The sequence below is a fragment of the Tympanuchus pallidicinctus genome, unplaced genomic scaffold, assembly GCF_026119805.1.
Source record: "Tympanuchus pallidicinctus isolate F22 unplaced genomic scaffold, pur_lepc_1.0 scaffold3, whole genome shotgun sequence".
NCBI lineage: Eukaryota > Metazoa > Chordata > Aves > Galliformes > Phasianidae > Tympanuchus > Tympanuchus pallidicinctus.
In genome coordinates this window covers 48641747-48655461 of record NW_026294747.1, presented here as the reverse complement: position 1 = coordinate 48655461, position 13715 = coordinate 48641747, and the positions used below count along the sequence as shown (strand labels likewise).

The following is a 13715-nucleotide window of genomic DNA, read 5'->3' as shown; positions in this document are numbered from 1 at the left end:
GACCAGGAAGTTTCCCTCTACAAACTCCAGGAATCTGGATTGTCTGCCACCCACTGTGCTGCTATCCCAGCAGATAACTTGGGTGGTTGAAATCCTCCATCAGGACAAGAGCCTGTGAGCTGTGACACTTGCAGTTGAAGCAAGGCCTTGTCGAGGGACTGCTCTTGATGAGGTGTTCTGTAGCAGACCTGAACTGCTCAATGCTCTTCACTGCACCAGTGCCCTTGGTGAGGAGTTCCTCACTTCTGCTGCTGCTGATGTGTGCTGTGAAGGTGAAGTGTCATTTGTTCCTTATGTTTATGATAGAAACAAACCTTCAAAAGAAAAGAAGTTCTCCACTTAACTGTGGTTGGTTGGTTGTTCGTCCAAAGTTTGTAAAGCTATTTTATTAACAGCTAGATAAATCAGTAATGGTTGGATATCTGCAGCTTGTCATAGGTGAGACATTTGGCTTCCATGCCTGTATTACTTCCTCACTGCTTAATGTCCAAAATGCTTGAAGTCCCAACTATCTCAGAAGTCTGCAGGTAGTTACTGTGCTAGTGAAAGGGAGGCAAGGCAAAGATGAGAAATGCTAAAGCATAAAACAGGCCATGCGTTTCTGCTCTCCTCTGCCTAGCCTGGAAATGAGACAAGACTCAGTCAGTGTGACTTTTTCTATTTAAGATTGAACCTTAAACAGCTTAAGACGAGAGCTTCCATGGAAAGAGAATGTAGCAGAATGCATAGGAATGGATGTGTTGCTATAGTAGTGACTATGACATCAAAACAGGCCCTGTCTTGGCTCCTAAGATCACACACTTAAACGTGTCCATCAGTACTGAGTTGCATTTTCTACCATGGGTAATACAAACTGATCAAAAGGTGAAGGTGCTTCTCCTTACTGATCAGATGTTCAGAACTGTGTTAAACATAGATTTCAGTCCAAGATCTCACTGACATGCAATCTTAATGTTGTACCAAGGGCTTAAAAGTGCTTGAATTTTAAGGTATCTATGTCTTAAGACTAGAATCTATTCTACAAGATCTTCATTTAAAAAAAAAATCCTTTTGTTAGTAAATAAAAATGTAAAATTCATAACGGAGGAAGGCTTTTCCCATCAAATCTTTAAGCTTTTACCTCCCTTGGAGTTTACAGATTGATGTATTCTAAGCAGAAGTGCACACCAAAATTCAGCAAGGGCAATCCCAGGCTGGATGTGGCTCTGGGCAGCCTGGTCTGGTGGTTGGCGACCCTGCAGGGCAGGGGGGTTGAAACGAGGTGATCATTGTGGTCCTTTTCAACTCAGGCCGTTCTGTGATTCTATGAAAAGGTCAGATGCCAAAATAAAAGTACTTCTGCTTATTGGAGCTTCAGTACAGTGCAGCCAACCCACTGAGTAAGTGATTACAAGGGAATTCTTTTTCACAGCTTGGCCGTACTCTCCTTGTTTAGGGATTATGTTGCTGACATTCAAGTTCTGCTGACATTCAGAACGCTCTCCTGTTGATGCTAGACTTTTTGTTATCAAGCTTAAGGCATTAGGACGCTGCATTCAGAAGTATGTGACTCCTCTGCTCTCAAAGTAAACTGGTCTGTGTGTTCTGGACTTTTGAACCTTGGCTGATGTTCCTGTTCCCCTTGTGAAGGGCTCACCTCATTGTATGCAGTAAAGCCCAGAGTTTGGTGGCGGAAGAAAAGTAACTCATTGTCTTAGGAACTGACAAAAACATGAACTCCGTTGAGTTCCAAGCATCAACTGGATTTATGAAATAAAGTGCATTTCAAACATACTAATTGATAGACTACAAATATGAACACTGTTTATATGGTTTTCATGAGTAGTGATTTATCCTGCAGATGAAGAGTATTTTACTTACCAGTTTACAGCTGATCTGAGATCTTCATTCACCTTAATTTGTGCTTGGAGATTATACAAATTCTACAACAGAAGCTTTGGCAAATTCATCATTTTGGGCTAACTTCTACCTGTGAGTAAATCAAACTTCACTTTTTTCAGATTTCCCTATTCCGGATTTCTTTAGGGTGAGGGCACCCTAAAGGGGGTGACATGAACATCAAATATGATCAAATGTTCCTGATAGTTCATTATGAAATAATGTTTAATAGTTCTTCATTTAAAACAAACTAAACCTTACACTGAAAAGCAATTTTAGGCCAAGATGTATCTTTATGGTGTTCAACTGTATAAACGTTGTATTTCTTAAAAAAGTTAAGGTCGAGAAAATGCCTGGCAAATAAACCTCCACTGCAGTATGGCTGGTCCAAGGAGGAAGAGGTGTATCAGAGCAGCGTTCAGTGCCTTTAGCAGCAGCATGAAGATGAGACGGAGGCATACGTTCTTTCATACCAAGGTGCAGTTCTGATGGGATGGTGAGGAAGAGGGTGGGCAGTAAATGCCGTATGTGTTTTTTGCCCCACTGCACAGAACTCTGATTTGAACTGTTCTGCCATTAAAACAGAGGCAACCTTTTATTTATTCTGTGCTTTAAAATATGAGAGTACAACGTCCAAGTGGATTTCACTTTTTTCTTACCTCTTTCTGGTTGATTTTCAATTATACTGCCCAGACGGTGAGAACACACCTTACTGAAGGTCATTTTGTTTCAGTTCTTAGATGCTTACTGCAGTTACCCAGAAGACAGCTCACACTACTCAAACTCCAGTATGAATGTCACTAGTGGTAAGCGTCGCAGAGGAGTTAAACTTGTAGCGGAGCAGGGCCTGCCACAGGCAGCAGCTTTGAGAGATGCCATCCCTTCAGAAGATCAACAACAGTTTTTTCCTTCTCCTGGAAAGGCAGTCCTGCCAGCTAGAGAGTCCCACAGCGATATCTATATGGCACCAGAAGATGGTTTCAGAACACCAATGGAAACAATTGCTGAGGAGAAATCTGCTTTATCAGCATTCTTGATGGAACTGTGTGAACCATCTCAGAAATCTGGAGCTAGTACAGAGGCAGTTTGGCCCCAGAGGCCTGACTACTCCTCACCCATGGATATCGAGCCATCTGAATCTTCAGCATTTCTGGAGAACAGTATTACAGCTGCTTTGCTACCAGAGTGGGACAGCAGTGTGTGTGAACAAACAACAAATGTTTCCAGTTCTACCATGTACCACTGAACAAGAAAAAAAAGGAAAAAAAACCCTTCATGTCACCTAAACGAGGCTCTGCTGTATTAATAATGTCTATAGTACTTTGTCTGGTCTTTAATGCACTGTCAGAGGTATTTATCCTAGCTTCCTTTGGGCAGTGTTTGAGGTTGTATAGTAGAATTCAAGTTTCAAAATCACAACATCCCGTTTTTAATTTTTCTCCTACAAGTTGGACAAATCTGTACACAGCACCTTTGTTCCGCAGAGCTCGCAGCTGACACGAGCTGTTCCTGGCACCCGCTATGGTAAGAGATGGCCACATCACTCATTTACTCCCTATGTTTTCCAAGAACCAGTCCAACTAAAGATACCATGCTCCATTCCTTAAGCAAAGAAGTTATAAGGGACCACCAGCTTCAAGTACAGCAGGGCCAGTCCTCCTAAACATCTGCCGTAGAGCACAGCCAGTGCCTTCTGTTCTGCTTGTGAGGAGAGTGCAAGTTATTCTTCTTGATGGCACAACCAAGCAGCATTTCAGTAATTCCAGGCCCAGAATGTTATGGAACAACTCTGGGAAACAAAGCCAAATGTTACAGTTATTGCACAAGGCAAATCCCTGATGGAGGGTCATGCTAGTTCAATGAAGACATTCTTTGCAGATACTGATTTAGGCACTCAGCACTGTCAGCATGTACTGTAACAGTAGTTACCAGGTGCGTCCTTGCAATCTGAAATTAGATCCAGAGCAGCAGATGGTACAGACTGCAGCATTCATGGAATGGCATCATGAGAACTGAGTTTTCTCCTTGCTCAGTTTTCAGTGGCCTCCTGTTGCTTCATATCTTCATGCCACTTTTGCCTATGCAGGACAGGTGGATTTTGAGATCCACAGAACTTTGATATGTCAAGATAGGAGCAGGGTGCATCTGTCCCGTGCTGTTGCCTGAATGCTGATGTCATCTTGATGTCCCATCACCTGCAGGATCCCACAGACCCCTGCCAACATGGGTGATCTCTAATTTTAAGATGAAAGCCCTTCATATTTAGGCTGTTGGTAACAGCAATGACCATGAGTCTAGCCTGAATACAAACATTTCACCAGGAGCTTTTCTATCTCTGCAGAGCATATGTATTAAGCTTGATGTAATGCTAATAGTCTGTTGAAGGACTATGTATATTCCTGAGGTAAACAGATTCTGGAAAGTTTGCTAAAACTGCTCATCTAGTCAGAAAAAAACACAAACAGCTACACTGCAAGAGCTCCTTTGTCCTCTCTCAGTTTACAAAGCCCCATTCAGATATTATGCTGTCCACCATTCAGTCTAATCAGTGCTATGACCATAATGTCGAACAGAAAAAGTGAAACTGCAAAAAAAGTGGCAAATTGATCCTTTTTTTGTTCTTCCAATAATTTCAACATATCCCTTGATATTCAGGCCTGAAATCAGTTGGGAGAAGCAATTGAAACAAGCAGTATGAATTACCAGCACAGCCAGGCACGTATTCAAGCAAAAAGAACTCCAGTTTTTTGGTTTTTTTTTTAAGCATATTTGTTATATGCAAAAGGATTTTAATAAGAGGAATCTACATATCCACCCTCCCATCGCCTTTTTTGCCTTCTCAGCATCCTAAGTACAAGAAGCTGAGGAAGTGACAAGCAGAACTGAGGCAGCCAAAATACCATCCTCTCTCTTCTGACCTCAGAGAGCAAAGGGGATGCAGGCACTCTTGGAGCACTACATCTTCAGCACAGCATCTGCTACTGAAGAAATGTATGGGTTACTAGAAAGCCATATTCCAAGTCAGGCAAAATACTTCCACTCTGGTACTTGTGAACAGACTGGGAAGTGAAACAGCAATAGCCTGGCCAGCCTTTAAAAATTCCTTCTCTGAATGGAGAGGAATAGCGTGGCTTTCTGGCTTTATGTCTTTGCTGCATCTACTGTGAGGATGGATCAGTGCTGTCAAGCAGTGCTAATTCATTCCCTTTGTGAAATCATTTCTGCAAGATAACGAATTCACAGAAAGAAAAGTCATGAGCACAACCTGTGTTCTCAAGCTCCTGGTTCAGGTCTCCAGCTTGTGCTGCCTCGAAGGACCAAAGAAAACCAAGAATCTTGAAATCTTGTTGTTTGTATACCACAAAGTACCAGCACTGGATGTGGTCCATAGGGACTATTTTGTGGAGTAGATTGCTCCCAACTGCAAGTGAAATAGAGGCACTCTCACTACAGCGCACTCCCATAGTGTGTTTCTAAAATGTTTGATGCCTGGAAGACATGAATCTTAATGTCACGATTTCACCTTAGCAGTTCTCCTGAGTCCTACCTGGTAGGGAGTGACTGCTAACAGCTGTTGCCCATAGAGCATCAGCAGCTATTTGGGGCAGGCCTGTGTAGAAGGAGGGACTCTGAGCCATGTGTGTGGATGAAAGGTGATGGCTATTTGCACTCATTGAAGTCAGCTGGTACTACAAGCACTGACAGGACTCCACTCAGAGCCTGCTTCAGTGGTGGGAGAGCTGTAGGAGTCTTTGCAGGCCTCTTCCTGATAGAAGGGCCTAGCTGTTGGATGGCCTAGGCAGATGAGGTAAGGAGCTGGAAAAGCAGCAACTGCTGGGGGAGAAAAGAGGTGTGTGCAGTTCAGCTGGTGGCTAGGTGCAGAGTGGGAGGCTGCTGTGGGCTGCTCTGTGTCTCCAGGGTCTGACTCACAGAGCCTTTTTAGACTGACAACTGGTGGTGGGCATTTGCTTCGTTAAGGCCTTTGCACGCTCGGGCTGCTTCCTGAGGGCTGTGTGGCTGACATGGGGCTGCAGAAAATAAATGACTGCAAGCAGAGGGGGAAATGGAGTGTAGCACTTCTGGCTGTATGTGCTTGTGTGTAATTGTGCTCTCAGTATTAGGAATGTGAGTAAGGTACGTGAGCTGCTGTGCTATTTTCTATAGGCTTCTGCTGTAGGCCTATGTGCAGTCCAGTGAGCTTGGTTTGAGGAGGGGTCTGGAGCCTTCAGCTGTGGTACAGAGCACTTTTACAGGAGGCCTCACTCTCCTCTTTATGTCCCTTTTTAAGCTGTCTTCAGCTGGAGCTGAACAGAGAGGCAGGTGTGAGCTGGTGCCTGGCAGCCCAGGCACGTTGAGCTGCAGCAGGATGGCCTCGCTGGAGAGAAGGCAGCGCCCGAGGAGGCAGCGGAGGGTGGGGCGGTATGCAGAGGGCCTGGGCGGAGGTGAGTGGGACCCCGTAGGGAGAGCTGGGTACAGGACTGACTCTGAGGTGTGTTTGCTGGTCTCATGTCTTGAGTACAAACACCTCTTTAATGGTTCTGAAAACTTGTGCCTTTTTAAAAGCATCTGAAATCCCCTTGTGGAGTGTAAGCTTCTTCAAAAGCTGCCGAGGGAGGTGGGGGGTCACCATTGCTGGAGGTGTTCCAGAACCATGGAGGTGGGTGGTAAGTGGGCATGGTAGGATGGATTGGGGTTGGAATAGATAGTCTTAGTAGCCTTTTTCAACCTTAATGATTCTATGATGTGTTTTCCTTCCCTTCCCCGTTCTGTTAGATGCTCTGGAAATTATGGATTCTGTTAAAAGCTTGGACTGTGTAGAAAGACTGGCACATAAATACATGGTAACTTTCTTCTAATTGCTCTTTCTTCCTGTTAAATTACAAAATAGACTGTGCTGGATGCTTTGGTACAGGGAGCTGTGCTGAAGAACAGCTGATGAGAAACATCTGTGAATAAATTGATTCAAATGGTGAATAATCTAATTCACCTGCAAAAGAACCAAAAAAAACCCCCTAGGGAGAGCAAACTTTGGGGAGGGGAGAGAAAGTCTGCTTTCCATGGTGTCTTGCCCTGCACAACCCAATCAGTACCACAAAAGTGATATATTTGAGAAGCTGAGCAGCTTCCTGTGATGAAAACTCTGACAAAACACAGGACTTTGGGCTCGTACAGGGCCTTCAGCCTCAACCCAAAGCTGTCTGAATTTCAGCTACAAGTGGTACTTCTTTCCCTTCTTCCTCTGCAGCGGAAGTGTGTGGTGGAGTCCAGCACGGAGTCAGAGTCTGAATCCAGCGTGGAGGTGAGGCCCAGATTCTGAGGTGTTTCCATGCTTAGAAGCTCTTCTCACTCTTTTGCTTTTGACAAGAAGTGCCAAAGGAGTGGTTGCTGGAATTAAAGCTGTACAGAAATTTCAGGGAGAGAACAAGCAGCAGTTTCAGGTTACACCAAAATGGCCTCATCAGTTCTCTGTGAGGGTGTGCTTGCAGCAGATGTGGGCTGTGTCTAGTGCTGGTGCTGGGCAAGGTTGCTGCAGGAGTTCTGCTGAATGCTCATTTCAGATGAGATGGAGAGAACAGAGCTGTGGCAGTCGGTTGTGAACATTGATAGGTTCCTGAACTGGCTGGCAAACCAGTGTGGTTAATATCAGTAGGAAAGAAACCAAATGCATTCTGGAGTGGAGAGCTGGCTTGATTTTTAGTTTCGCACCCTTCATACATTTCTGTCTATAACGTGTAGCTGAGCTCTGGTGAATTTGTTCTGTTAGCCTCCTATATGTCAGGAGCTACAAAGCACAGCAGAATATAAGTGAACTTGCTGCTGTGAGCTCTGATCTTATTGTTCACGGTGACTTCATATAGATAAGTGTATATACATACAGTGAGCATACAGAAATGCTGTGTGTAACTGACTCTTGTCAGATCTTACAGGTGCAGTGCTGAGGGTGAGCACTGCAGATCTTAAGAGCACCTTGGAAGCACTGAGCTGGCCAGGGCCGTAATGGCAGCTCCTGTGCTGTCGTGTAGCTCAGACTTTTGCTCTGTTGGGGATTTCAGTGTAGTGGTAGTATGCCTCTAATGTCGGAGAACAAGAAGTGACCTAATTTGGAAGGAAGCTCTCTAGCCTCCAATTGACAGCTTTTCTACTGTTAATTTGTAATTTATTTTTTTTGGTGGTGAGATATACAGTATCATTCTCTTCATAGTCATGTCTGAAGTGCTAAGACTCAGCAGGGCTCTCCTCCCTCTACTTCAGGCTTTTTTTTTTTTTTCTTTTTTTAAACAGGCCTGTAGAAGTTAGACTGACACACATTTTTATTGTCTTTTGAGATGATGGGACAATCTGGCTTCTTTAGGTTTTTATCTGCTTTAATATTACTTCAAGTCATCAGTACTCATAGGAAGATGCCTTATAAACTTATGTCAACTTCACTTAAACAGGTCTTGCATAACCCAGTTGCTGAAGGACTCAGGAAGGCAAGAGACTCCAAGGGACTGCAAGTAAGTTCAGCTGTTACACAGCAGCTTTGTTCTCAGTGTTCACTCAAAAATTAAAATGGAGTGGGAATGTGTGGATCAACAGAACTTCCACACTATGCTGAAGTGTTTCTTAACCCTGCTGTACACCTCTGTATTTTTCTTCAGACAAATAAGTGTCCTCCGTGTTTAGAGAGATCTTTGTTTTCAGTTCTTAGATCCTTATGATGGTGATTCAGAAGACACAGCCACTCACTCTGATTGTAGCTTGAGTTCTCTGAACAGTATAGAAGTTGCACCGTGGATGAGCAGTGCTCCAAAAGCAATGGCTTTCGAGGATGCTGATCCTTCAGGGAACGGAGAGTCCTTCCCTCAACCTCTGGACTGCTCTCAAACTAAAATCAGTGATGTTCACAGCCAGAGAGTAAATGATGGCAAATCTCCCCTTGAACTACCTAGCCAGCAGAAGGATTTCCCAAGAAGCCTGCTGCAATCCTCTAAGCTGAGGAGAGACACAGAAGTGCTTCCCTCCATGTGGCTAATGCCTGACCCTTCCTTACTAGTGGGTGTTAATCCTTCAGCCCCTGCTCATCTCCTTGCAAGTGCAGGTGATAATTCTCCACAACCCCTGCTAGCAGATGACTGTGATGGCACCAATTCCAGACAACCACTTATTAAAAGAAAAGGGATCACCATTTCTGAGAGCGCTGGTGAGAAACGAAGAAAGAAAATCCGGGCCATTTGATTTAAGGTATGAATTAAGTAGTTGGATGAAGTCTTTCATTCTAGAAGTCAACCTGCTAGGTTTCTTTTGCAAAAGCAGCTGAACAAGACTTCAGATTGATGCTTGTGTGCTACTTCAGTGTATGGGCACCAGATTCCTATGTGCTGTGTTTGGAAACATCTGTTCAGCTTTGGAAGTATTACAAGGGTATGTTGAGGAGGGAAGGAAGAACGACTGAATTGCAATTGATTTTACATAGCTATTGCTCTTTGTGTTTTTCATCTGCTGTCTCTATTTTCCACACAAATGGATTGTGTTCCTATAAGTGTAACTGTCTGAAATATTTTGGTACCAACTGTGACAGCATTCATTCTGTATGACTGGCACAGAATAACATACAGATTTTCCTAAAACTACTAATAAAAGTGGAAAACCCCTTGCAAGCTACAAGCTTAGTAGTATTTTACCATTCCACTAACCTTTGCATGATAACTTTTCACATGCATCTCTGATCGCTTCTTGGCCCAAACAAAAATGAAATGGGAGCCTTCAGCCACCATAGAAGCAGCTTAAGAGGAATGCCTCTTTTTTTCTGCTAGCCTCCCCCACAGGAATGTTTTCATTAAAACAGTACAGCTTCTGAATGCATCCCAGCAGCGTTGTAACAACAGCTTACTTAACCAAGCTTAAAAGTAATTCACTTGTTATCAGACTTCATAGGAGATGACATCAGGCCCTGTGTCTTAGTGCATTAGAGACTTGTCTGTCAGTGGTCTTGTTTCTATGCTTTAGTCACAGAATTAGCTGAGAGAGCCCTGTGAAGATCAGCACTAAGCCTGAATACCAGGTTATTAATTGTTATTCCCTGGAAAGACTGTAGATACAGTTCTTCAGATCAAAGTCACCATAATAATTCCAGGCAGTCAGAAATCTTGCTATGGGTTTTATTTCCTGTAATACTACCAGCAAATCTGCTTCTCAGTAACCATCTAAAAATCTCATCTGGTATTCCTTCAAACAAACCTAGCCCAGCAGCTTTCAAACTACCGCTCCCCCCTTCTTCCAATTCAACTTCACACAAAACCACCTGACAACCTATCCACATCAGCTACATCTAGATGAGGAATACACAAAAGAGTGACACTTATTACAGTATTGCCAATTTGTAAGCTTTTCACTCAGTGCAGAGAACAGCAACACCGCGCTCGTAGAAACTACGTGGATCTTCCTTGGTAGCAATTTCAAAATCGACCGTGAAAATCAGATCAGCACGAGTGAAGTTCAGGTAAACGGGTAAGGTCACCTGGGAGAAAAGTGAACACAGAAGAGTTATGCAAGGTAGCTGGAGATGGGAAAGTTCCTGTGCTGCTTAGTGGTATTTATACGATGCAAATTCAGTCAATACTTACAACATTTGCTTTTTTATCAGCGTTTGTCTGCTTGATCCAACGAAGCTGTGTAATAGGTAATACAGTTGAAATTGCATTTGAAAGTGACAGCTTGTTGTTGCTGCATGTAGCTCCTTGAAGCTTCAGGCCTGTAAATTGAATTGTTCTAAGAGTTCTAAGAGTTCTAAGAGCTTTCTTACATCTAAGGAAAGTAAGTCTCCCTCTGCACTATTTAAGGGCTGTGATGTTACTCCATCAAGGTCTGCAAGAATATATTTTAAACTAGGTTCTCCGTTTTGTCCATTAAGAGAGCAGTAAGTATTTCATGCCCCAAATAGAGGAGTCACAACAGATACTCTATGGAATACTGCTTAAGTATATACTGACCTGAGTTTTGATGTTTATTATCATGATAAAAGATATTATTAATAGGAAAGTATTTAACAACTTCAGAAAGTGTCCAGTAATTCCTGTAGTGATACGACTTTCTCATAGGATACCCATTCAAAACTAGCACTTTGTGGAAGTATTGCAGAACAGAGACCCCTCTTTCCAGATGAGTTTTACCTGTGACTCCAAAACTGCACGCATCCAGCACAGCATTCTGTGTGGTTGTAACATTGACCTCAAGGCAGAGCTCCTCCAGGGACCAGCTGTTTGCCTGTGCAACATACTGCCTTGTAGCAGTGATGTATGCCTCAGGTACAAACAGGCCACCGAGGCACACATGGATGTTCTAATGGAGGAGGGAAGAGGAAAAAGAATAGCAATTGTTATAGCTATTGCTTCATCAATCTAAATGTATGTTAAAATCTTCCTGCTGCTGTAACACTGTGTAACTGTGTTTTTTTTCCTTTAAGTCTACGTTATCTGTCACTGTAAAAATTCTATTTTCCCCTCTGATCTACATGTTAGCCTGCTGCCCTCATTATTTTGGTATCAGCAGATACTTAACAGCATTTACAAGCACAATTAGGAAAAACTGATTGAAGCTATTTTTCCTGAGGAACCTCTAAGGAGTCTTGATATGAAGACTCCATAAAGCAGTTATGCACCTAAATCCAGACGCAATCTCTAGCTGATACAAGCATAAAGTACCTTTAGTTCTTTTGCTCCGCCAGAGGCAGCTGCCTGGGAAATATTCTGCAGCTGTTTGATGCGTTCACTGAAGTCAGACACCCACTGAATCACAGTCATTCCAGCTGGCACTGTGTAATGAGACCAGCTGCGAGGCAAGATACCTATGGAAAATGTGATTAAAACTAAGATTTGTGCACTATTTTTCCACTATCAATTTTTCTTCCTTTTCCAATAACCACTCACGGCTTGCATCAGCACACAAATGTCTATTACAATGCTTCTCTGTTTGTTTTCAGGTTGTGTTTTCTTTTTTTTCTTCCTGAAAGCAATCGAGCTGTTCAAATGAAATGTTCTGTTTCTTCTGTAAAAGCATTTATTTAAGAGAGCCTCTAGGTCTAGTACTTAAAATGCCATCCAATTACAGAAATCATTCAAAAGGAACTTCAGTTACAAGCATCTATATACTCTAATAACTGATCTTTATGTTTTCTTGAAGATTTGAATTCCATAAAAAGAATTGGTCGATTTACTGTGCTTTACCCACTGTTTTTGTTCAAAACAGGTGTCAGAGTGCTACTTCAATAACAGATCTTCAGTTATTATTAGAAATACAAGTTTACCTACAAGCTTGAAAGAGAAGCTTAGAAAAATGAAGAAATTGCTAGATGTGATTAACAGCGATGTTACTTTGTGCTATAAAACTTTGTTCCATTGCCATTTAGAGACTGAAACAATCTAATAGCACTAGAAATTAAGCTGCTAATGTAAACTATCTGAAAAAGCCTAAAGTTACTGACCCCAACTTGAAATCTCTTATTAAACTAATTGCATTTCTATGCTCAACTCAAAAGGGATTGCCTGTCCCAAAGGGTAAAGCCAATCCTGATTTCCCTGCAGTTTCTTTTTTAAGCTGCTGAGCTTAACAGCCTCTAACTTACAGAGTACAAGAGGCAAACAGAGCACAGAGATAACAGTTTTAATTCCCATACCTTTCACCAGTTCATTTATGAGTGTACGTAGGTAGTTGGTTTGTTTCTTTTTCCCTTCACACACTTGAACCACATCTGCAAGGTCCTGACGCACATCCTGAAGCAGCTTAGCTCCCATTTTCACCTCTCTCTCAAAGAACCGGAACAAAGGATCCTGATCATCAGAACATTTGAAGTAAGTTGCAGATCAACATTTTATGTTCTTGCTGGAAAACTAGCAGAAGACTTCTTGTTGAGCAACAAATGCAGACTGTGTGCTGCAGCTCCTTCAAATCATTCCTGGATTGCTTTTGATTAGCAACAAAAGGTTCTCACCTGCTGTCCCACAGTTAAGCTTTCTGAAGCAATTAGGCAGTCGTGGACATCTTAATCTGAGGAGCTTACTCCAGAGTTAAAGCTTAGGTTAACTACTGTCCAGACCCCAAGAGTTTCCCTCTGAGATGTGTGCTATCGCTCAGCAGAAGCTGCTGCCTTATATTCCTTTACTATCACCGAACTTCAATGTTAATTTGCGTGCACTAGCTGGAAAGGCAGTATGATAAGTAGCAGCCAGTATACTACTTTATCACAAAGAAGCTTCAGAAGCAGTTCCTGTGACTTAAAGAATTCCCTAAAAGCACGGAGCCAACTTCTAAGAGCATGTCAAGAAACTCAATGGGTCGTGATATAGCTGAGGCAGTTGGAATCAGCACCAACACAACTTCTGCTGTCCCACAGAACAGCTTAATTGGTGGTGCTCAAAATGACAACGCACTTTCTCCAATACATCAGAACTTGTGCAGCTCCTATGTTCACATCAGACAAAACTTTATTCTTACCTTAATGTTTTCCACAGTTCGCTTCAGATGATTTAGAGTTTGTGGGATAAGGTGAAGCCAGTTAGAAGCTGTGGTATGCAGTGTTCTCATCCAGGCTGGGCGACCATCTGATGTAGAATCAGTTCTTGTCTTCTTCTCAGTTTCCGCATAAGCCAGATCATCTTCGTCTTCCAGCATCTGCATTTTCAGCATTTTACTGATCATATCTATGCCTAAAACACAGAAAAGATACACTGTTAGTCAGAAAAGAATTGGCATTGAGACGAAAACATCCTACTACATGCAAGAATCGGTGCTTATCTCTCCCCCAGCTCTAGACCTAAGATTCAGAACTGTCTAGCTGCATGGGGTTCTTGGGCTGAGTA

General features: G+C 42.7%; 2 protein-coding genes across 4 annotated transcripts in view; one reads left to right on the top strand and one right to left on the bottom strand.

Annotated features, from left to right (window-relative positions):
* Positions 1 to 1127: 1127 nt before the first annotated feature.
* LOC128087352 (uncharacterized) lies at positions 1128 to 9688 on the top strand. 3 transcript variants are annotated; one of them, XM_052696814.1, is made up of 7 exons: positions 1128 to 1971; positions 2214 to 5686; positions 6167 to 6320; positions 6652 to 6719; positions 7124 to 7177; positions 8316 to 8375; positions 8563 to 9688. In XM_052696814.1, exons 3-7 carry the CDS (start codon positions 6245 to 6247, stop codon positions 9094 to 9096), a joined length of 792 nt encoding a protein of 263 aa, XP_052552774.1. In that variant the 5' UTR covers positions 1128 to 1971; positions 2214 to 5686; positions 6167 to 6244; the 3' UTR covers positions 9097 to 9688. The 3 variants fall into 3 exon arrangements, with proteins under 3 accessions (XP_052552774.1, XP_052552773.1, XP_052552775.1); XM_052696813.1 differs by having other exon boundaries at positions 1128 to 2355; positions 2612 to 5686; XM_052696815.1 differs by lacking the exon at positions 6652 to 6719 and having other exon boundaries at positions 1128 to 5686.
* Positions 9689 to 10005: 317 nt separating this feature from the next.
* DYNC1H1 (dynein cytoplasmic 1 heavy chain 1) overlaps positions 10006 to 13715 on the bottom strand; it is a 42290-nt gene continuing 38580 nt past the window's right edge. Inside the window, exons 73-78 of the mRNA XM_052696811.1 lie at positions 13351 to 13562; positions 12533 to 12686; positions 11562 to 11704; positions 11031 to 11199; positions 10485 to 10612; positions 10006 to 10378 (exon numbers count right to left, since the gene is read on the bottom strand). Coding sequence (XP_052552771.1) covers positions 10250 to 10378; positions 10485 to 10612; positions 11031 to 11199; positions 11562 to 11704; positions 12533 to 12686; positions 13351 to 13562 — 935 coding nt within the window. The 3' untranslated portion in view covers positions 10006 to 10249. The remainder of the gene's footprint in view (positions 10379 to 10484; positions 10613 to 11030; positions 11200 to 11561; positions 11705 to 12532; positions 12687 to 13350; positions 13563 to 13715) is intronic.